At 37.5% G+C, this 22,605-nt stretch overlaps 1 protein-coding gene, 1 long non-coding RNA gene and 2 gene segments (V, D, J or C); all 4 read right to left on the reverse strand.

Annotated features, from left to right (window-relative positions):
- Positions 1-897: 897 nt before the first annotated feature.
- LOC113148447 (M1-specific T cell receptor beta chain-like) lies at positions 898-11,712 on the reverse strand. Its single transcript, XM_026340159.1, has 8 exons — positions 11,649-11,712; positions 11,181-11,480; positions 10,177-10,406; positions 2,574-2,661; positions 1,555-1,902; positions 1,410-1,436; positions 1,153-1,259; positions 898-1,041 (listed from the first exon to the last, which is right to left on the reverse strand). The coding sequence occupies exons 1-8, from the start codon at positions 11,695-11,697 to the stop codon at positions 1,024-1,026; spliced, it is 1,167 nt and encodes a 388-aa protein (XP_026195944.1). The 5' UTR covers positions 11,698-11,712; the 3' UTR covers positions 898-1,023.
- A 539-nt stretch (positions 11,713-12,251) lies between these two features.
- Positions 12,252-13,209, reverse strand: LOC113148728. The segment is given in 2 exon segments: positions 12,252-12,636; positions 12,732-13,209. Coding segments are annotated over 2 exon segments (366 nt in total).
- A 2,418-nt stretch (positions 13,210-15,627) lies between these two features.
- LOC113148729 lies at positions 15,628-16,588 on the reverse strand. The segment is given in 2 exon segments: positions 15,628-16,265; positions 16,361-16,588. Coding segments are annotated over 2 exon segments (366 nt in total).
- A 2,989-nt stretch (positions 16,589-19,577) lies between these two features.
- LOC113148734 lies at positions 19,578-21,883 on the reverse strand. Its single transcript, XR_003297455.1, has 3 exons — positions 21,538-21,883; positions 20,102-21,442; positions 19,578-20,006 (listed from the first exon to the last, which is right to left on the reverse strand). It is a non-coding gene; the product is annotated as an uncharacterized LOC113148734 (long non-coding RNA).
- Positions 21,884-22,605: the final 722 nt, after the last annotated feature.

The following is a 22,605-nucleotide window of genomic DNA, read 5'->3' on the forward strand; positions in this document are numbered from 1 at the left end:
AGATGTGCAGTGTGGGGGTTGGTGCCGAGGTGCAGGTGTACTCTGAGAACCGGAGGTTGTGGTAAAGTTAAGGTTTGCACCTCGGTCGTTTCTCAGTACAGCGAACGATCTGCAGACTGCTCTGTGACCACATCCTCTCCTCTGCTGTCGCTTTGCACAGTTTCAAACCCCCGTTTTTCTCCCTCGCTAACAACAGCTTTGACCTTATTTTGTACATAAGTGACGAAGTTGATTTTCTGTTATGTGATAAACTCACTGTTCCATTTACTGCGCTACTGAGTTTGAACTAAAGGCAAGGGAGTATTTATTCACATTATTGATCTCTAACGTTTGCTATAAGAGCTTCAAAGACAGTTTAGTTGAATGAGTTTAACTTATGAAGTAAATGTTAGTTTTAATCATTGTAAAATCTTAAGATCCAAGTGAACTTGCTTGTGATGTTTTTCTGTGCAGAGATGTTTCGACATTAGTATACGGGTGGAAAAAAGTTGATTTCTCAGAAATCAAACTGTTGAGCTGCTAAAAATCATCTCATTATCTCTGGAAAAAGTGATGGATGAGATGTGAGAGCAATGAGGAGGTGGCACTGACGCATGGTATAATGATTCCTTATTTAAATTATGATTAAACGGGGAAACAAAGATTCATTCTTGTCCTTTGTTGTTGTAGATACATAGTAAATATAAGTTGCTTTACATCTGGAAATGTATAGAAAATTAAAAAAGGAAGAAATGAAGGCACATGTTTGACAAGATCCTCTGAAAATTTTTAATTAAGAAAAAATATGTGAACAATCATTTCAGTTATGAAGTATTAATAAAAAAAACTACAAACTACTGTATTTATTAGACAGTAAAACATTAAAGATAGTAACAAAAACAGATGCAGAACATGAGTAAAAATGCACGTTACAATACAGTTTTTAGAAATATTACAACAGTTTTTAAGATTCATTTACAGAAACTAAGATTATCTTTGTTCCAGAATTCAGGGGAGTTGTTCACACCTGAGCTCTCAGTTGTTCTACTTTCCAGTTGAACCCTGAAACAGACAGAAGGGACACATAAGGTCATGAGATTTATTTTACTTGTTAATTCACATACAAAAATAGATGGAACCAGTTGAGTCAAATGAGATGTTTGTCAGACAAACCTGAAGCTTCCACACCAGAAATGCAACAAAGGCCCCATACACGCAGCCTTTGGCGATGAAAATACCGTAGGACAGTTTGCCATTTTGTGAGAGCTTCAGAAATTTCTCTGTAGAAAGTTTGAAGATTGAGATGAGTGAAAAGAAGAAATCAGTCAGTTCACTTTGTAGAGACAGTTTTTAATGTGCAGTGTTGGTGCATGTGTTCATAAAAAGCTATTGATGCTCTGAGGAGAACAGAGTTAGAAAGTTATATTTACCTCTTGTCATGTCATTTGTATCTGGAGCTGAGAGGAAAAAAGTAATGGATTAGATAATTTATGTATTTTCAGAAGCAAATTATTTATGACGTCCAATAGGAAAACCATCAGATTTAAGTTATTTCAGTTTACCAAATCAACATACCTTCTTCACCATTAATGGAGTTTGTATAATGACTGTATTTCTCCCCATCAAAGAAGGTGACATTGCAGGTGAACACATTGGTGGGGATAAACCAAGTTTTGGCAGAGACCCTCAACCTGCTGGTGATGGTGTAACTGTCTCCTGTCCGCAGGGCAGCAGTGTCCGTTGCCTCACCAATATTGTCGTCTCCATTTTCAATCTTCCAGGACACACTGACATGATCTGGGTAGAAGTCTTTGGCCACACATACCAGGGTCTTCTTCTTTTCATTGTCTTTCTGGTTTCGACACTCGTCTTTTGAAGGTGGAAGTACTTTTACTACTGGTGGGGTGGGTTTACGGTCCTTTTCTGCAAGTACACAAAAATAAATCTAATTAAATCTACAGCAAACCTGTTCACAGTAGCTAAAGTAAAATCTTAACTCCAGAATTTAAACATGAACATCAGGAACAGGAAGACACAAGAACATTAACACAAAGTAGAACATGAACACTACAAAACTCCCTCTGAGAGTTTAAAGATGACTTTTTCAGATTTGCTTGAACGACATTATTGCAGTTAAGTTAAGTTTAGTTAAGTTCTCTCACCGACAACTGTTAGTTTGGTTCCTTCTCCAAAATAAGCAGGTTCGTTACGAGAGCACACCACTAACTCACATGTAAAAAACTGGCAGTACTTCAATAGTACACTCACTACTACGCACACGTACCCCCATTAAAATGTTAAATGATAATTTTTTAACATTTTGTTCCTTTTACATTTTGATTCATAGAAAAAATGTTACCTGAAAACGACTTTATTTACAGTTTTACCCAGTAAAGCAGTAAGTCACACATGAACCAAATATTAATTAGGACAGAACAGAAACGTTTATCTCAGTTCAAACCTCGTGTGTCTCAGTTTTACAGCCTCCAAAACAAACCACTTTAAATTTCACTCAAACATAATTCAGCAGATTTGACTTAAATGAAAGAAAGAAAACAAACATTTAAGAACCTGATTTTAAACTTTGTTCTTACCCAAGACTGTCAGTTTGGTGCCTTTGCCAAAGTAAGCTGGGTCATAGTTGTTCACACTGATACACGGCTGCAGATAAAACTGCTCAACCTCTCAGCACCGAATACTACAGAATGTAATTGTGCTCATTTTTCCAGATAAGAGAAAAACCTGTTTTGCACATAAACATCTCAAAACAAACACGTCTGGGTGTTCTACATGTAAATAAGTTGATTTATTAATTTTGATTTTAAGATTCCTAAAAGATAGACGATAGAAGAAGAGATAAATGTTTGAAAATATGTCCTAATAAATCTTTAATTATAACTGGTAACTTCTGCTTTAAATATCTTTATTTTCTTACCTAGAACGGTGAGTTTAGTTCCAGCTCCAAAGTACGCTTCTGACTGGGAACTCACAGTATTTCACAGAGCTGATAAGAACTCGCTGCCGGTGTAATAATCTGGGCCCAGAGCCAGATGTTTCACTGCTGCACTTCTTACACTTACACTGCACAATACTTGTTTTTACTGTTTAAACTAACGTCTCTCACACTTTCAATTTAGTTCACCAGGTTTGTCAAGTAAAATATCTCATGAAGTTTATTCTAAATATTGTAAACCAACATTAAAGCAGCCTGAGAATCGTGCCCTGAGAGTTCATTTTGCAGGCTTTCTTACCTAAAACAGTGAGTTTAGTTCCAGCTCCAAAGTGAGCCTCAGCATTGAAGCACAGAGATGTTCAACTATAACAAAAACTCTGACGATCTTTGAGGTGCAAGATTTTTAACCCATACCATAATTTAAGAAACTGCTGAGCTCATCCTAAAAATACTTTTCAACAATTAAACATTATACTGATGTTTCTGAGGTTATTTTAGGATCATTCCTCTAGTAATGAGTTTTAACATTAGTGTTTTTGAGTCTTTTAAGTCAACAGTATCACAAATATCTTCACAGAATCATACTTTAAAGTTATGTCTTACCTAAAACCGTTAACTTTGCTCCTCCACCAAAGAAAGCTTCTGCTGTATTCCCAGTGTCACAGTGTGTTTGATCAATGCTTAAAACAGCCCAAGATGCTGCCACTTTGCTTCTTTACATTTTAGTTTTGCAGTAAATTGAACTTCTTACCTAAAACAGTGAGTTTAGTTCCAGCTCCAAAGTAAGCCTCTCTGTTGGAGCACAGAGACGTTCAACTGTGACAAAAACTCTTCCTCTTCATCTGTGCTGACTTTAATTTTATTCTAACTTTGATATGTTAAGAGTTTAATCTACTGTCTAGTTTACACAGTAGTAAAACTACCCTATGGTAGCTTTAGTTTGACCGATTAAACTTCAATTTGTACTTGTGTCTAAGTTAGTCTAGTTGTTCAAGCTCTGGAGAATCTTTACTGTACCAGAAACATCTAAACAGAATCATATCTGAACAGAAGGGTTTAATTTTCTGTCATAATTTAATGGTTGGATGTTCCTGTAACGTTAGAGCATCTTTACACAATCACATCGGAACAATATGTTATCACATTTAAAGCTGTCTTACCTAAAACCGTTAACTTTGCTCCTCCACCAAAGAAAGCTTCAACACCACCAGAGTCACAGTGAACTTGATCAGTGCTCAAAACAGCCCAAGATGCTGCTACTTTGCTTCTGTACTTTCTAGTTTGGTAGTAAATTGAACTTCTTACCTAAAACAGTGAGTTTAGTTCCAGCTCCAAAGTAAGCCTCTCTGTCTGAGCACAGAGACGTTCAACTGTGACAAAAACTCTTCCTGCTGCTTCTCTTCGTCTGTGCATGTTAAAATGTATTATTTTTCGTATGTGAAGAGTTTAATCTACTGTTTAGATTAAAGAGTAGTGAAACCTCCCTAAGTTTAATTTCACAAATTAAACCTTACTTTCTATTTCTTATGATAATCTAATGGTTGTGGGTTCCTGTAACGTTAAAGCATCTTTACACATTCACATCCAAACAATATGTTTTAACATTTAAAGCTGTCTTACCTAAAACTGTTAACTTTGTTCCTCCACCAAAGAAAGCTTCTGCAGCACTACCACCATAGTCACAGTGAACTTCTTTAGTGCTCAAAACAGCTCAACGAGCTGCTGCTACTTTGCGTCTTAACATTTTAGTTTTGTAGTGAATTGAACTTCTTACCTAAAACAGTGAGTTTAGTTCCAGCTCCAAAGTAAGCCTCGGAGGTTGAGCACAGAGACGTTCAACTGTGACAAAAACTGTGTGCCACTTTAAGATTGTTCTAATTTCCAGTTATTTTAATTTATAGTTATGTAACTGTGACTGGGAATTCATCCTAGGTTCATTTTCATTGATTAAACAGTGTTGTTGTTGTTTAAATAGTGATTACTGTATGATTATTTATTCTTGTGGGTTTAAATCATAGCTTGAACCTTAAAATATCTTTACAGTATCATAAACGGCCAAACAGAATCATGTCTGAGCATCATGTTAGAACATTTAAAGCTGTCTTACCTAAAACGGTTAACTTTGTTCCTCCACCAAAGAAAGCTTCTGCACCACCACCAGAGTCACAGTGAACTTGATCAGTGCTCAAAACAGCACTGAAGATGCTGCTTCTACTTCACTTCTTTACATTATAATTTTATGTAATCATCCTTTAAAACCTGGATGTTTTACAGTGTTGAACCCACAGTTACCTCCCTGTCCTCTGGTTATTTTAACGTTGAACCCTGGCTGATACAAACTCCACACTGACACTGTTCATTAGGAACAAACTACTCTCAGACAAACTTTAAACTAGACTTTACTGCTGTACTTTTTAATAAATAGATCGATTTCTTACCTAACACGGTTAACTTTGTTCCTCCACCAAAGAAAGCTTCTTCACCGTAACCAGAGTCACAGTGAACTTGATCAGTGCTCAAAACAGCCCAAGATGCTCCTTCTACTTCACTCTTTTACATTTTAGTTTTACGTAATCATCCTTCAGAACCAGTAGACTTTACTGCTGTACATTTAATGAATAGATCGATTTCTTACCTAACACGGTTAATTTTGTTCCTCCACCAAAGACAGCTTCAGATCCAGTGGTCACAGTGCATTTAGTCAGTGCTCAAAACAGCTCAACGAGCTGCTGCTACTTTGCGTCTTAACATTTTAGTTTTGTAGTGAATTGAACTTCTTACCTAAAACAGTGAGTTTAGTTCCAGCTCCAAAGTAAGCCTCGGTGTTGGAGCACAGAGACGTTCAACTGTGACAAAAACTCTGTGCCACTTTAAGATTGTTCTAATTTCCAGTTATTTTAATTTATAGTTATGTAACTGTGACCTGTGAAGACTGACTGTGATCTACTGTGTTTTCTACACATCAGTGAATTCATCCTAGGTTCATTTTTGTCATGTTTAAATAATTATTGCCGTATGATTATTTATTCTTGTGGGTTTAAATCATAGCTTGAACCTTAAAATATCTTTACAGTATCACCATAAATAGCCAAACAGAATCATGTCTGAGCATCATGTTAGAACATTTAAAGCTGTCTTACCTAAAACTGTTAACTTTGTTCCTCCACCAAAGAAAGCTTCTGCACCGGCACCAGAGTCACAGTGAACTTGATCAGTGCTCAAATCAGCACTGAAGTTTCTGCTTCTACTTCACTTTTTTGCATTTTAGTTTTATGTTATCATCCTTTAAAACTAGACTTTACTGCTGTACTTTTAATAAATAGATTGATTTCTTACCTAACACGGTTAATTTTGTTCCTCCACCAAGTAAGCTTCATATGCACCAGAGTCACACTGAACTTGATCAGTGCTTAAAACAGCTCAACGTGCTGCTTCTTCACTTGTGTGGCAGCTTTTAAACTGATGATAACTGATAAATGACACAACGTCTGCTCTGCTACAGCCTGATTTCTACAAATATTGTGCAAAGTAAAAAATTTTCCCAACCAACAAACCTGCGTTATATTTTTTTGTCGGTGGATTAATGAGGAGAAACTTGGACGTCTTACTCACCAAGAACAGTCAGTTTTGTTCCTTGGCCGAAATAAGTGTCGTACTGACACAGTGTTGTAGTTTAACAACAAAAAGCTCTGAGCTGAACCTAGTTTATACAGAGTCCTAGTGAAGTGTTGAAATGTTGAAAAAGACACTTACAGTTTCATCTTTCTCAGCACAGATCCGATCATTTACCATTGATTATATAAAACATACGGCATGTTTCTTACCTAAAACTGTTAACTTTGTTCCTCCACCAAAGAAAGCTTGATTACCACCAGTGTCACAGTGAACCTGATCAGTGCTCATAACAACCCAACATGATGCTTCTCACCTTTCCATTTGCTTTTCAGTGTTGCTGATTTTGTTAAATTTGACAACTTCTTCTGCACCTCAGTCTAGTTTTATGTAGCATAACCTGTCAGGTTGTTTTATTTTTTAGCCTGATGAAACTTTAAAGAAACAACAAACTCCTCATTTACAGTAGCTTGTGTTACTGAACCCCTCAGATTAAATAATTATTTTAACATCTTATTAGATTTCTTACCTAAAACTGTTAACTTTGTTCCTCCTCCAAACACAGGTTCGAATCCACTGCTTCGCACAGTGCATTTAATCAGTGCTCAAAACAGATGCTGCTTTTCTCAGACCAACACATCTGCTTTAACGTCTTTTCAGAAGTGGATTCATGAGCAGAAAGTTTGATGCTTTACTCACCAAGAACCGTCAGCTTCGTTCCTGGGCCGAAGTGAGCTTCGTAATTGGCACAGCGCTTTAGGTTAAGAGCAAAAAGCTCTGAGCTGAAATTAAACTACTTCATAAAGAGCCTGTGCACAATAAACACTTCAGTTTGCAGGTTTGTTCACACCTGGTCTGGTTTCTCATCATTAAGTCTGTAGACTGTACTGAAGTCAAAACATGTTTCTTACCCAAAACAGTTAATTTAGTTCCTCCACCGAAGTAAGCTTCACCAGTACCAGAGTCACAGTGAACTCGTTCAGTGCTCAAACAGCCCAACGTGCTGCTTTTACTTTGCTTCTTACTTCTTACTTTTCCACAAAGTCATCAAACAGCATCATCTGCATCACAGTCTGGTTTTTACAAGTTTTATCTGACACAAAACTCTTTCTCTCAACAACCAACCAGCTTTTCTATAACTTTAACTTACATTAGGAGGAAATTTGATGCTTTACTCACCAAGAACAGTCAGTTTTGTTCCCGGGCCGAAATAGACTTCATTATTGACACAGCGCTGAGGCTTCAATCAAAAAGCACCGAGCTGACCTTAAACTATAAAGACCTGAATGCAATAGGATTCTTAATGCACCACCTTTTACACATTTGTATTTGTTCTGTCTGTCGTTCTTTACTTACCCAGAACAGTCAGTTTTGTTCCTTTTCCAAAGTACGCTGGGTTTGCATTGTCACAGTGAAACAATACTGGGCATGAAACTCCACTGTATTTCTCTACAAGCATTATCTTTTGCAAAGTTTGCTGACTGGCGTTTAAACAAAGACTCAAGACATTTTTCAAAATATAGTGATAAATATATTTACCTAAAACCGTGAGTTTGGTTCCTTGGCCAAAGTAAGCAGGATCATTGTAGGTCACAGTGTTCTCTGTTCAACTCAATACCTCAACTTCTACATAACATCAGATTTATTCTTCACGTTCAAACCAACGATTTAACATCTTACTGTGGGTTTATTAGTCTGATGTTGTGAGAGCTCGGACTTACCTAAAACTGTGAGTTTGGTTCCTTGGCCAAAGTAAGCAGGTTCATTGTTGGTCACAGTGTTCTCTGTTCAACTCAATAGTTCAACTTCTACATAACATCAGATTTATTCTTTATGTTCAAACCAACATTTGTGCTGTTTTACGTTTGTCACAGTAAATTAAAGGTGTCAGAGCTCAGACTTACCCAAAACTGTGAGTTTTGTTCCTTTTCCAAAGTAAGCTTCACTTGCCTGATTCACACTGACTGTCTCCTTTACCAAAAAGTCACAAAACCTCCACAATCAGTATGTTGAGACACAGTCTGATAAACCAGAAGATGCAGAAAGTTTAAACACGCAGGATGAGCTTCGTCACGTCCAGATTTATTCAGTGTTACTCAAGAGAAGCAAAACAAACTTCCAAATCCAGCACATCTGACATGAAGGTCATTTACAACAAACTAATTCCTCAAATTTCCTTCATTTAAGTTAATATCACAATAATAAAATGTCCTGATGTGCTACATACCTTCAGAATATTGATGTTTCTGCTCTACAAAGTGTCCCTGGCTGCATGAAGCAGTCAACACAATAGGATTTAATGGGAGGAGGTTTTTGTACAGCGGCTCTATGGGGTTGTATCACCGTGCCCCCCTGTCCCCACGGTGCAAAACCATCATACAAAAACCTGAAGTCTTTTCTGTTCTCCCCTCTCTCCTTCCCCCACCCCGCTTCTCCGTATCTCAGCCTCCATCTCTGTCAGTGTGTGAGAGCAGCTGTACAGGTCGGGCTGACTGACGGCTGAACAGGCTCCAGCCTGACTGCTGCTATTTCAGTGACGGCTAAGAAAAGAAGCAGAAACTGAGGGAAGGAAACAGGAAACTGGGTTTAGTTTGTGTTTGTAACGGCTCAGAGGAGGTGACATCTCTGCTGGTCACACCTCCTTCATCCACCCAGTCATCAGTGAATTAAGAAGACGAACAACAGTAAACAGCAGAAAACAAATCTCTGTGTAACAAACGATCAAACTTGTATTAAGGCCTCACAACTGGGGTAAAACACATTTAAGCTTAGTACTAATTTCATAACTGTTAATATGAAGATAATTATCATAACAGCATTTTTATAAACTTAACTAACATCGTCTTTCTACATCAGCTGTTATACAAAATAAAAAGCCAAATACAAGCATCACTTGTTGCAGCTGGTAAAGGAGATGCTGAATTTACAATTAACAGTTTTATACTTATAATAAAACTACTTTTGTAACTGCTGGGTACTGTAAAATGTAGACATAGTTTTATATTTTAAATTTAAGGTTTTATAAAAGTTATTATTCAACTAAATGATTCTTAGTAAAGCCTGTGTGCTCATTCACACTTTTAATATTACAAACACTGAGTTTTACACAGTTATTTAGCAGAAAGCACTTGTGTGTTATATACTCTGTTAAATACATTTTAATTATATTAAAGTTTCTTTATTGCCGTTTTATACATTTATCCTTTCTAGGCTTCCAGCTGTCATTTCATTTCTGTTTAATCCCACTTGAACCCTCTAGAGGTCAGTGTGTGATAACCTCCTAACCTCCTCCGGTTGTGTTAAGTTCCCACAGCAAAACAAACATAGGAAATACTTAATTGGAGTGTGACAAAGATAAGTGGATAATAGCTATTAATCGTTCCGTTTTTAAACATATTTTATTGTATATTTTCATGTTTAATGGTTATAAAGTGGATTCCAACAAAATAGGCTCCTCAGAGTTCAGCACATCAACACCTCTCTCTCTCTCTCTTCCTCCATCGTCTCTTCCTCTTGAGGTTATTGTTGAGCTGCTGAGGTTTTGTGAACTACTGTGCTTTACTAGAAGCACAGTAATACACAGCTGAGTCTCCAGCTTCAACTTGACGTATCTGCAGAGAGGAGGTCAGCACCTCAGGACGAGACATGAAGTACTTGGAGCTGGTGAAAGGAGCTTCAATGCTCGACATATTTTTATTGATAGAATATGTCACCAGCTGCATTTTATCACTGCTGGTTTGTTTGTACCAGTACATGTAGTAATATGTATTGTCATCCTGTTTACACTGCAGAGTTACAGTAGATTCTCCTTTTTGACTGAATACAAATGGAGGCTGGTCGATTTTGACACTGAAGGAGAAATCTGAAAAACAAGAAAACAGAAAAACAAGAAATCAAACAACTTGAGCAAGAAAACATCGACTCAGTTTTCTGTCATCTGAATGTAAATATTCTCACCAGAGAAAATTAGAACTGCAACAAGAACAAGCTTCATCCTCACAGTGATCATTCAGTTAAGAGACGATAACTCAAAGTGAGCAGCTGCAGCTGAAGCTCGGATCCTCCCTCTGATTTTAGTTCAGTCACTTCAGTTCAGTACAGTCACCTTGTGGCCACAAGGCAGCAGCTGCAGGTTCATTTCCTCACTCACCAGCACTGTTGACGAGGTTCTTAGTAGGCTCTCAGATTATGTTTCCTCAATCTACAACAAACCTTGGTTTCAGCTCATGAACATGCTGACTGAGCTCACTGAGCTGCTGGATTGCAGGTGCAGTAGATATTGTTCTTCTTTGCATTGAAAATAATATGGACCTGGTTTATTAGCTTAATAAGTTTTGCACTCATTTCCTTAGCTGTTTCTGACAACATGGAGTAGAGGAATACTTGTGCTAAAAATACATAGCAATGAATATTCGTACCCCTTCAAAACTAATCGATGCGATGGCGTCATGATGTGAAGCATTTACCTAAAAAAAAACTGTCTCCCATGTAATTTAGCAACAAAACAGACTGATCAAACTATAATAAACAAGAAATATTAAACTCTGAAATAACTCAAACCCTAAACATCATCAATCATTAGTTTGCACAGGTGGTTTTTAGTGAAGCAGGGCCATTAAACCACATCACTGTGCGCTGGCTGCGCAGTAATACACAGCTGAGTCTGATGCATTCACTGTGTGAATGATCAGAGATCCTTGAGTCATGTTTTCCCTTTTCAACAGGAATCTCTGTTTAAACTGGTCTTCATTTTGTGGTTCACTGTGGAGGACAGTGTACCCAATGAGGCTCACAGACCTGCTGCTCTGTTTGTGTTGGTACCACAGCATTACTGTATAGGTGCTGCCATCATGACTGCAGTGAATCTCAAGCTCTTTGGTTCCTTCATTTACAATTTGAGAAGACGACTGTACAAAAGTGACAGTCTCCACGTGTCCTGTGGAAAATGTCAATGAAATGTGAGATTGATTATAAAATGAACTAATTATTTTAAGGATTTTATCTGATAATTGTAGCAAAAAGTAAAAAAACATTGTACCACAAACACACAGCAGTGATACAGATTTTACAGTAATATTCAAAGAAAACTATGAGTCAGGCTTACTTATTAACACAAGCAGCAAAAATCCAAAAGTGTAAAAAAGTGGACACATCCCGGAAACTAAATCAAGACCTGAGTAAGAAAAAAATACATTTACAACTAAAGCAGGTAGGAATCTACTGTTAGAGACCAGTGTTCCTCCTCTACTCTGATCAACTTGACTAACTTCTCGTCTCTTTACATCACTCCTCTTTTCCCCACCTTCTTCCTCTCTCAACACTAATTTTAAATTTTTTTCTGCCTGCTTCTGTGTCTGTGTTTTATTTTATACATTAAACATTTGGTACATGCACATGATTATAAAATAGAATTAACAACAAAGTTACTGTAAACACATTTAATCTATAAGAACCTACTGTACATTTGAATTGGCTCATCATACAATTAGTCAAAGATCCCCTCAGTTAGAAATAAAATAATCATACTGCAGTAAGTAGAATATTTGTTTCAGTGCTCAACAAACTAAATTAAATGTGTGGAGAAACAGGTTTTTGTAGCTTTTGTTAATTTATAATAGTTCATCATTCTGTTTTTAAACTAGTTTCTTTTTCTCATTTTAGTATCACACTGATCTTAGTCTGATGTCAAGTGATCACACATTAACACCTCTCTCTCTCTCTCTTCCTCCATCGTCTCTTCCTCTTGAGGTTATTGTTGAGCTGCTGAGGTTTTGTGAACTACTGTGCTTTACTAGAAGCACAGTAATACACAGCTGAGTCTCCAGCTTCAACTTGACGTATCTGCAGAGAGGAGGTCAGCACCTCAGGCCGAGACATGAAGTACTTGGAGCTGGTGAACGGAGCTTCAATGCTAGATATATTTTTAGCAGCAGAATATGTCACCAGCTGTATTTTGTCACTGCTGCTTTGTTTGTACCAGTACATGTAGTTATGTGTACTGTCATCCTGTTTACACTGCAGAGTTACAGTAGATTCTCCTTTTTGACTGAATACAAATGGAGGCTGGTCGATTTTGACACTGAAGGAGAAATCTGAAAAACAAGAAAACAAAAAAACAAGAAATCAAACAACATGAGCAAGAAAACATCGACTCAGTTTTCTGTCATTTGAATGTAAATATTCTCACCAGAGAAGATTAGAACTGCAACAAGAACAAGCTTCATCCTCACAGTGATCATTCAGTTAAGAGACGATAACTCAGAGTGAGCAGCTGCAGCTGAAGCTCGGATCCTCCCTCTGATTTTAGTTCAGTCACTTCAGTTTAGTACAGTCTCCTTGTGGACACCAAGCAGCAGCTGCAGGTCTGTTTTCTTGCTCATGAGCACAGTGACATTTCTTAGTAGACTCATCTGCATCAGACCTAAAAATCTGCATTTATTACAAGACAGAACAATCAACTACTTCTCGTATTTGCTGCACATATTCACTTCCTCTGTTTGACCAGTTGTAACAACCTTTGTTTATTCCTAAATCATATGTGGCAGCGTATAAGTTAACATTTAATTTGTCCAGAATCTTTAATTCATTGTTGTATCTATTGTCCTTTTTCACTATTTTATAACTATAACTGACAATTGAAATGTCAAAACCACTTTAACCACTTACTATCAATCCTTTGTGGCAGCTTTATTTCACTTGCACTTTTTTGTTTACTGCTACTTATCAAATGTTACCATGATAAAATGACAAACTAAGATGTCAAACATTGCAGGACCTACTTCCCTTCTCTGTAACTCATCTTCTTCACCTTCTTCATCTGCTCACTACTAATCTTGTTTTCCTCTGCTTGCTGCTGCATCTTCGCAAAACTTTTAATTCTGAAACAAACCTTTATTTTGCTTTGGTTGTAAGAATTCCCTGTTAAAAAAAAGTTTAATCATGAGAAATTAAACCACAGCAGTGACACAAACAATTCACCTGCGTTTTAAAATCTTGTTCATAGTTTTGCTGTTTTACTTTCAAGAGGTTACAGTGGAATCAAAAAGTAGAAGAAACACAACAGTCTGCTCTGAAGTCATCACACATCAACACCTCACTCTCTCTGTCTCTTCCTCCATCGTCTCTTCCTCTTGAGGTTATTGTTGAGCTGCTGAGGTTTTGTGAACTACTGTGCTTTACTAGAAGCACAGTAATACACAGCTGAGTCTCCAGCTTCAACTTGATATATCTGCAGAGAGGAGGTCAGCACCTCAGGCCGAGGCATGAAGTACTTGGAGCTGGTGAACGGAGCTTCAATGCTAGATATATTTTGAGCAGCAGAATATGTCACCAGCTGCATTTTGTCACTGCTGCTTTGTTTGTACCAGTACATATAGTCATATGAACTGTCATCCTGTTTACACTGCAGAGTTACAGTAGATTCTCCTTTTTGACTGAATACAAATGGAGGCTGGTCGATTTTGACACTGAAGGAGAAATCTGGAAAACAAGAAAACAGAAAAACAAGAAATCAAACAACTTGAGCAAGAAAACATCGACTCAGTTTTCTGTCATCTGAATGTAAATATTCTCACCAGAGAAGATTAGAACTGCAACAAGAACAAGCTTCATCCTCACAGTGATCATTCAGTTAAGAGACGATAACTCAAAGTGAGCAGCTGCAGCTGAAGCTCGGATCCTCCCTCTCATTTTAGTTCAGTCACTTCAGTTCAGTACAGTCTCCTTGTGGCCATAAGGCAGCAGCTACAAGTTAATTTCCTCACTTACCAGCATTGTTAAAGTGGTTCTTAGTAGGCTCTCAGATTATGTTTCCTCAATCTACAATAAACCTTGGTTTCAGCCCATGAACTTGCTGTCTGAGCTCACTAAGTTGCTAACATGCAGGTGCAGTAGATATTGTTCTTCTTTGCATTGAAAATAATATGGACCTGGTTTATTAGCTTAATAAGTTTTGCACTCATTTCCTTAGCTGTTTCTGACAACATGGAGTAGAGGAATACTTGTGCTAAAAATACGTAGCAAAGAATATTCGTACCCCTTCAAAACTAATCGATGCGATGGCGTCATGATGTGAAGCATTTACCTAAAAAAAAACTGTCTCCCATGTAATTTAGCAACAAAACAGACTGATCAAACTATAATGAACAAGAAATATTAAACTCTGAAATAACTCAAACCCTGAACATTATCAATCACTAGTTTGCACAGGAGGTTTTTAGTGAAGCAGGGCCATTAAACCACATCACTGTGCGCTGGCTGCGCAGTAATACACAGCTGAGTCTGATGCATTCACTGTGTGAATGATCAGAGATCCTTGAGTCATGTTTTCCCTTTTCAACAGGAATCTCTGTTTAAACTGGTCTTCATTTTGTGGTTCACTGTGGAGGACATTGTGTCCAATGAGGCTCACAGACCTGCTGCTCTGTTTGTGTTGGTACCACAGCATTACTGTATAGGCTGCTGCCATCGTGACTGCAGTGAATCTCCAGCTCTTTGCTTCCTTCATTCACAATTTGAGAAGACGACTGTACAAAAGTAACAGTCTCCACGTGTCCTGTGGAAAATGTCAGTGAAATGTGAGATTGATTATAAAATGAACTAATTATTTTAAGGATTTTATCTGATAATTGTAGCAAAAATTAAAAAAACATTGTACCACAAACACACAGCAGTGATACAGATTTTACAGTAATATTCACAGAAAACTATGAGTCAGGCTTACTTATTAACACAAGCAGCAAAAATCCAAAAGTGTAAAAAAGTGGACACATCCTGGAAACTAAATCAAGACCTGAGTAAGAAAAAAATACATTTACAACTAAAGCAGGTAGGACTCTACTGTTAGAGACCAGTGTTCCTCCTCTACTCTGATCAACTTGACTAACTTCTCGTCTCTTTACATCACTCCTCTTTTCCCCACCTTCTTCCTCTCTCAACACTAATTTTACATTTTTTTTCTGCCTACTTCTGTGTCTGTGTTTTATTTTATACATTAAACATTTGGTACCTGCACATGATTATAAAATAGAATTAACAACAAAGTTACTGTGAACACATTTAATCTATAAGAACCTACTGTACATTTGAATTGGCTCATCATACAATTAGTCAAAGATCCCCTCAGTTAGAAATAAAATAATCATACTGCAGTAAGTAGAATATTTCTTTCATTGCTCAACAAACTTAATTGGATGTGTGGAGAAACAGGTTTTTGTAGCTTTTGTTAATTTATACTCCAAGAAGTTCATCATTCTGTTTTAAAACCAGTTTCTTTTTCTTATTTTCATGTCACACTGATCTTAGTCTGATGTCAAGTCATCACACATTATCCCCTCTCTCTCTCTCTCTCTCTTCCTCCATCGTCTGTTCCTCTTGAGGTTATTGTTGAGCTGCTGAGGTTTTGTGAACTACTGTGCTTTACTAGAAGCACAGTAATACACAGCTGAGTCTCCAGCTTCAACTTGACGTATCTGCAGAGAGGAGGTCAGCACCTCAGGACGAGACATGAAGTACTTGGAGCTGGTGAACGGAGCTTCAACGCTCGATGTATTTTGACCACTAGAATATGTCACCAGCTGCATTTTGTCACTGCTGCTTTGTTTGTACCAGAACATGTAGAAATATGTATTGTCATCCTGTTTACACTGCAGAGTTACAGTAGATTCTCCTTTTTGACTGAATACAAATGGAGGCTGGTCGATTTTGACACTGAAGGAGAAATCTGAAAAACAAGAAAACAGAAAAACGAGAATTCAACCACCATGAGCAAGAAAACATGGACTCAGTTTTCTGTCATCTGAATGTAAATATTCTCACCAGAGAAGATTAGAACTGCAACAAGAACAAGCTTCATCCTCACAGCGATCATTCAGTTAAGAGACGATAACTCAAAGTGAGCAGCTGCAGCTGAAGCTCGGATCCTCCCTCTCATTTTAGTTCAGTCACTTCAGTTCAGTACAGTCACCTTGTGGACACCAAGCAGCAGCTGCAGGTCTGTTTTCTTGCTCATGAGCACAGTGACAGTTCTTAGTATACTCATCTGCATCAGACCTAAAAATCTGCATTTATTACAAGACAGAACAATCAACTACTTCTCGTATTTGCTGCACATATTCACTTCCTCTGTTTGACTAGTTGTTAAAACCTTTGTTTATTCCTAAATCATATGTGGCAACGTATAAGTTAACATTTAAATTGTCCAGAACCTTTAGTTCATTGCTGAATCTATTGTCCTTATCCACTATTTTATAACTATAACTGACAGTTGAAATGTCAAAAATTGAACCAATAACTATCAATCAATTGTAACAACTCTATTTCACTTTTTTGTTTAATGCTACTTATCAAATGTTATCATGATAACATGACAAATTAAGATGTCAAACATTGCAGGAGGAGGTCTGAAGAGCTTATGATAGATCGGATGAGATTTGACCTACTTCCCTTCTCTGTAACTCATCTTCTTCACCTTCTTCATCTGCACACCACTAATCTTGTTTTCCTCTGCTTGCTGCTGCATCTTTGCAAAACTTTTATTTCTCATGACAAATGAAAACAAACCTTTATTTTGCTTTGGTTGTAAAAAACACTCTGTTAAAAAAAGTTGAATCAGGGGAATTAAACCACAGCAGTGACACAAACAATTCACCTGCGTTTTAACATTTTGTTCATAGTTTTGCTGTTTTACTTTTAAGAGTTTACAGTGGAATCAAAGAGTAGAAGAAACACAACAGTCTGCTGTCAAGTCATCACACATCAACACCTCACTCTCTCTCTCTTCCTCCATCGTCTCTTCCTCTTGAGGTTATTGTTGAGCTGCTGAGGTTTTGTGAACTACTGTGCTTTACTAGAAGCACAGTAATACACAGCTGAGTCTCCAGCTTCAACTTGACGTATCTGCAGAGAGGAGGTCAGCACCTCAGGACGAGACATGAAGTACTTGGAGCTGGTGAAAGGAGCTTCAATAGTCGATGTATTTTGACCAGTAGAATATGTCACCAGCTGTATTTTGTCACTGCTGCTTTGTTTGTACCAGAACATGTAGTAATATGTATTGTCATCCTGTTTACACTGTAGAGTTACAGTAGATTCTCCTTTTTGACTGAATACAAATGGAGGCTGGTCGATTTTGACACTGAAGGAGAAATCTGAAAAACAAGAAAACAAAAAAACAAGAAATCAAACAACTTGAGCAAGAAAACATCGACTCAGTTTTCTGTCATCTGAATGTAAATATTCTCACCAGAGAAAATTAGAACTGCAACAAGAACAAGCTTCATCGTCACAGTGATCATTCAGTTAAGAGACCATAACTCAAAGTGAGCAGCTGCAGCTGAAGCTTGGATCCTCCCTCTCATTTTAGTTCAGTCACTTCAGTTCAGTACAGTCTCCTTGTGGCCACAAGGCAGCAGCTACAAGTTAATTTCCTCACTTACCAGCACTGTTAAAGTGGTTCTTAGTAGGCTCTCAGATTATGTTTCCTCAATCTACAATAAACCTTGATTTCAGCCCATGAACTTGCTGTCTGAGCTCACTAAGCTGCTAACATGCAGGTGCAGTAGATATTGTTCTTCTTTGCACTGAAAATAATATGGACCTGGTTTATTAGCTTAATAAGTTTTGCACTCATTTCCTTAGCTGTTTCTGACAACATGGAGTAGAGGAATACTTGTGCTAAAAATACGTAGCAAAGAATATTCGTACCCCTTCAAAACTAATCGATGCGATGGCGTCATGATGTGAAGCATTTACCTAAAAAAAAACTGTCTTCCATGTAATTTAGCAACAAAACAGACTGATCAAACTATAATTAACAAGAAATATTAAACTCTGAAATGACTCAAACCCTGAACATCATCAGTCATTAGTTTGCACAGGAGGTTTTTAGTGAAGCAGGGCCATTAAACCACATCACTGTGCGCTGGCTGCGCAGTAATACACAGCTGAGTCTGATGCATTCACTGTGTGAATGATCAGAGATCCTTGAATCACTGTGCGCTGGCTGCGCAGTAATACACAGCTGAGTCTGATGCATTCACTGTGTGAATGATCAGAGATCCTTGAGTCATGTTTTCCCTTTTTAACAGGAATCTCTGTTTAAACTGGTCTTCATTTTGTGGTTCACTGTGGAGGACAGTGTACCCAATGAGGCTCACAGACCTGCTGCTCTGTTTGTGTTGGTACCACAGCATTACTGTAAGGCTGCTGCCATCGTGACTGCAGTGAATCTCCAGTTTTTTGGTTCCTTCATTTACAATTTGAGAAGACGACTGTACAAAAGTGACAGTCTCCACGTGTCCTGTGGAAAATGTCAATGAAATGTGAGATTGATTATAATATGAACTAATTATTTTAAGGATTTTATCTGATAATTGTAGCAAAAATAAAAAAAACATTGTACCACAAACACACAGCAGTGATACAGATTTTACAGTAATATTCACAGAAAACTATGAGTCAGGCTTACTTATTAACACAAGCAGCAAAAATCCAATAGTGTAAAAAAGTGGACACATCCTGGAAACTAAATCAAGACCTGAGTAAGAAAAAAATACATTTACAACTAAAGCAGGTAGGACTCTACTGTTAGAGACCAGTGTTCCTCCTCTACTCTGATCAACTTGACTAACTTCCCGTCTCTTTACATCACTCCTCTTTTCCCCACCTTCTTCCTCTCTCAACACTAATTTTAAATTTTTTTCTGCCTGCTTCTGTGTCTGTGTTTTATTTTATACATTAAACATTTGGTACATGCACATGATTATAAAATAGAATTAACAACAAAGTTACTGTAAACACATTTAATCTATAAGAACCTACTGTACATTTGAATTGGCTCATCATACAATTAGTCAAAGATCCCCTCAGTTAGAAATAAAATAATCATACTGCAGTAAGTAGAATATTTGTTTCAGTGCTCAACAAACTTAATTGGATGTGTGGAGAAACAGGTTTTTGTACCTTTAATCAATTTATACTCCAAGAAGTTCGTCATTCTGTTTTAAAACCAGATTCTTTTTCTGTTTTTCATGTCACACTGATCTTAGTCTGATGTCAAGTCGTCGCACATTATCACCTCACTCTCTCTCTCTCTTCCTCCATCGTCTGTTCCTCTTGAGGTTATTGTTGAGCTGCTGAGGTTTTGTGAACTACTGTGCTTTACTAGAAGCACAGTAATACACAGCTGAGTCTCCAGCTTCAACTTGACGTATCTGCAGAGAGGAGGTCACCACCTCAGGACGAGACATGAAGTACTTGGAGCTGGTGAACGGAGCTTCAATGCTCGATGTATTTTGACCACTAGAATATGTCACCAGCTGCATTTTGTCACTGCTGCTTTGTTTGTACCAGAACATGTAGAAATATGTATTGTCATCCTGTTTACACTGCAGAGTTACAGTAGATTCTCCTTTTTGACTGAATACAAATGGAGGCTGGTCGATTTTGACACTGAAGGAGAAATCTGAAAAACAAGAAAACAGAAAAACGAGAATTCAAACACCATGAGCAAGAAAACATCGATTCAGTTTTCTGTCATCTGAATTTAAATATTCTCACCAGAGAAGATTAGAACTGCAACAAGAACAAGCTTCATCCTCACAGTGATCATTCAGTTAAGAGACGATAACTCAAAGTGAGCAGCTGCAGCTGAAGCTCGGATCCTCCCTCTCATTTTAGTTCAGTCACTTCAGTTCAGTACAGTCTCCTTGTGGACACCAAGCAGCAGCTGCAGGTCTGTTTTCTTGCTCATGAGCACAGTGACATTTCTTAGTAGACTCATCTGCATCAGACCTAAAAATCTGCATTTATTACAAGACAGAACAATCAACTACTTCTCGTATTTGCTGCACATATTCACTTCCTCTGTTTGACCAGTTGTAAAAATCTTTGTTTATTCCTAAATCATATGTGGCAACGTATAAGTTAAAATGTAATTTGTCCAGAACCTTTAGTTCATTGCTGAATCTATTGTCCTTATCCACTATTTTATAACTATAACTGACAATTGAAGAGTCAAAAATTGAAAAACTTACTATCAATCAATCGTAACAGCTCCATTTCACTTTGCACATGTTATGTTTACTGCTATTTATCAAATGTTACCATGATAACATGACAAACTAAGATGTCAAACATTGCAGGAGGAGGTCTGAAGAGCTTATGATAGACCAGATAAGATTCGACCTACTTCCCTTCTCTGTAACTCATCTTCTTCACCTTCTTCATCTGCTCACCACTAATCTTGTTTTCCTCTGCTTGCTGCTACATCTTTGCAAAACTTTTATTTCTCATGACAAATGAAAACAAACCTTTATTTTGCTTTGGTTGTAAAAATTCACTCTGTTAAAAAAAGTTTAATCATGAGAAATTAAACCACAGCAGTGACACAAACAATTCACCTGCGTTTTAAAATCTTGTTCATAGTTTTGCTGTTTTACTTTCAAGAGGTTACAGTGGAATCAAAAAGTAGAAGAAACACAACAGTTTGCTGTCAGGTCATCACACATCAACACCTCACTCTCTCTCTCTTCCTCCATCGTCTCTTCCTCTTGAGGTTATTGTTGAGCTGCTGAGGTTTTGTGAACTACTGTGCTTTACTAGAAGCACAGTAATACACAGCTGCGTCTCCAGCTTCAACTTGACGTATCTGCAGAGAGGAGGTCAGCACCTCAGGACGAGACATGAAGTACTTGGAGCTGGTGAACGGAGCTTCAATGCTAGATATATTTTGAGCAGCAGAATATGTCACCAGCTGCATTTTGTCACTGCTGCTTTGTTTGTACCAGAACATGTAGTTATGTGTACTGTCATCCTGTTTACACTGCAGAGTTACAGTAGATTCTCCTTTTTGACTGAATACAAATGGAGGCTGGTCGATTTTGACACTGAAGGAGAAATCTGGAAAACAAGAAAACAGAAAAACGAGAATTCAAACACCATGAGCAAGAAAACATCGATTCAGTTTTCTGTCATCTGAATTTAAATATTCTCACCAGAGAAGATTAGAACTGCAACAAGAACAAGCTTCATCCTCACAGTGATCATTCAGTTAAGAGACGATAACTCAAAGTGAGCAGCTGCAGCTGAAGCTCGGATCCTCCCTCTGATTTTAGTTCAGTCACTTCAGTTCAGTACAGTCTCCTTGTGGACACCAAGCAGCAGCTGCAGGTCTGTTTTCTTGCTCATGAGCACAGTGACAGTTCTTAGTAGACTCATCTGCATCAGACCTAAAAATCTGCATTTATTACAAGACAGAACAATCAACTACTTCTCGTATTTGTTGCACATATTCACTTCCTCTGTTTGACTAGTTGTAAAAACCTTTGTTTATTCCTAAATCATATGTGGCAACGTATAAGTTAACATTTAAATTGTCCAGAACCTTTAATTCATTGCTGAATCTATTGTCCTTATCCACTATTTTATAACTATAACTGAGAGTTGAAATGTCAAAAATTGAACCAATAACTATCAATCAATTGTAACAACTCTATTTCACTTTTTTGTTTACTGCTACTTATCAAATGTTACCATGATAACATGACAAACTAAGATGTCAAACATTGCAGGAGGAGGTCTGAAGAGCTTATGATAGATCGGATGAGATTTGACCTACTTCCCTTCTCTGTAACTCATCTTCTTTACCTTCTTCATCTGCTCATCACTAATCTTGTTTTCCTCAGCTTGCTGCTGCATCTTTGCAAAACTTTTATTTCTCATGACAAATGAAAACAAACCTTTATTTTGCTTTGGTTGTAAAAAAACACTCTGTTAAAAAAAGTTGAATCAGGGGAATTAAACCACAGCAGTGACACAAACAATTCACCTGCGTTTTAAAATCTTGTTCATAGTTTTGCTGTTTTACTTTTAAGAGTTTACAGTGGAATCAAAGAGTAGAAGAAACACAACAGTCTGCTGTCAAGTCATCACACATCAACACCTCACTCTCTCTCTCTTCCTCCATCGTCTCTTCCTCTTGAGGTTATTGTTGAGCTGCTGAGGTTTTGTGAACTACTGTGCTTTACTAGAAGCACAGTAATACACAGCTGAGTCTCCAGCTT

Source organism: Anabas testudineus, chromosome 22, assembly GCF_900324465.2.
Source record: "Anabas testudineus chromosome 22, fAnaTes1.2, whole genome shotgun sequence".
NCBI lineage: Eukaryota > Metazoa > Chordata > Actinopteri > Anabantiformes > Anabantidae > Anabas > Anabas testudineus.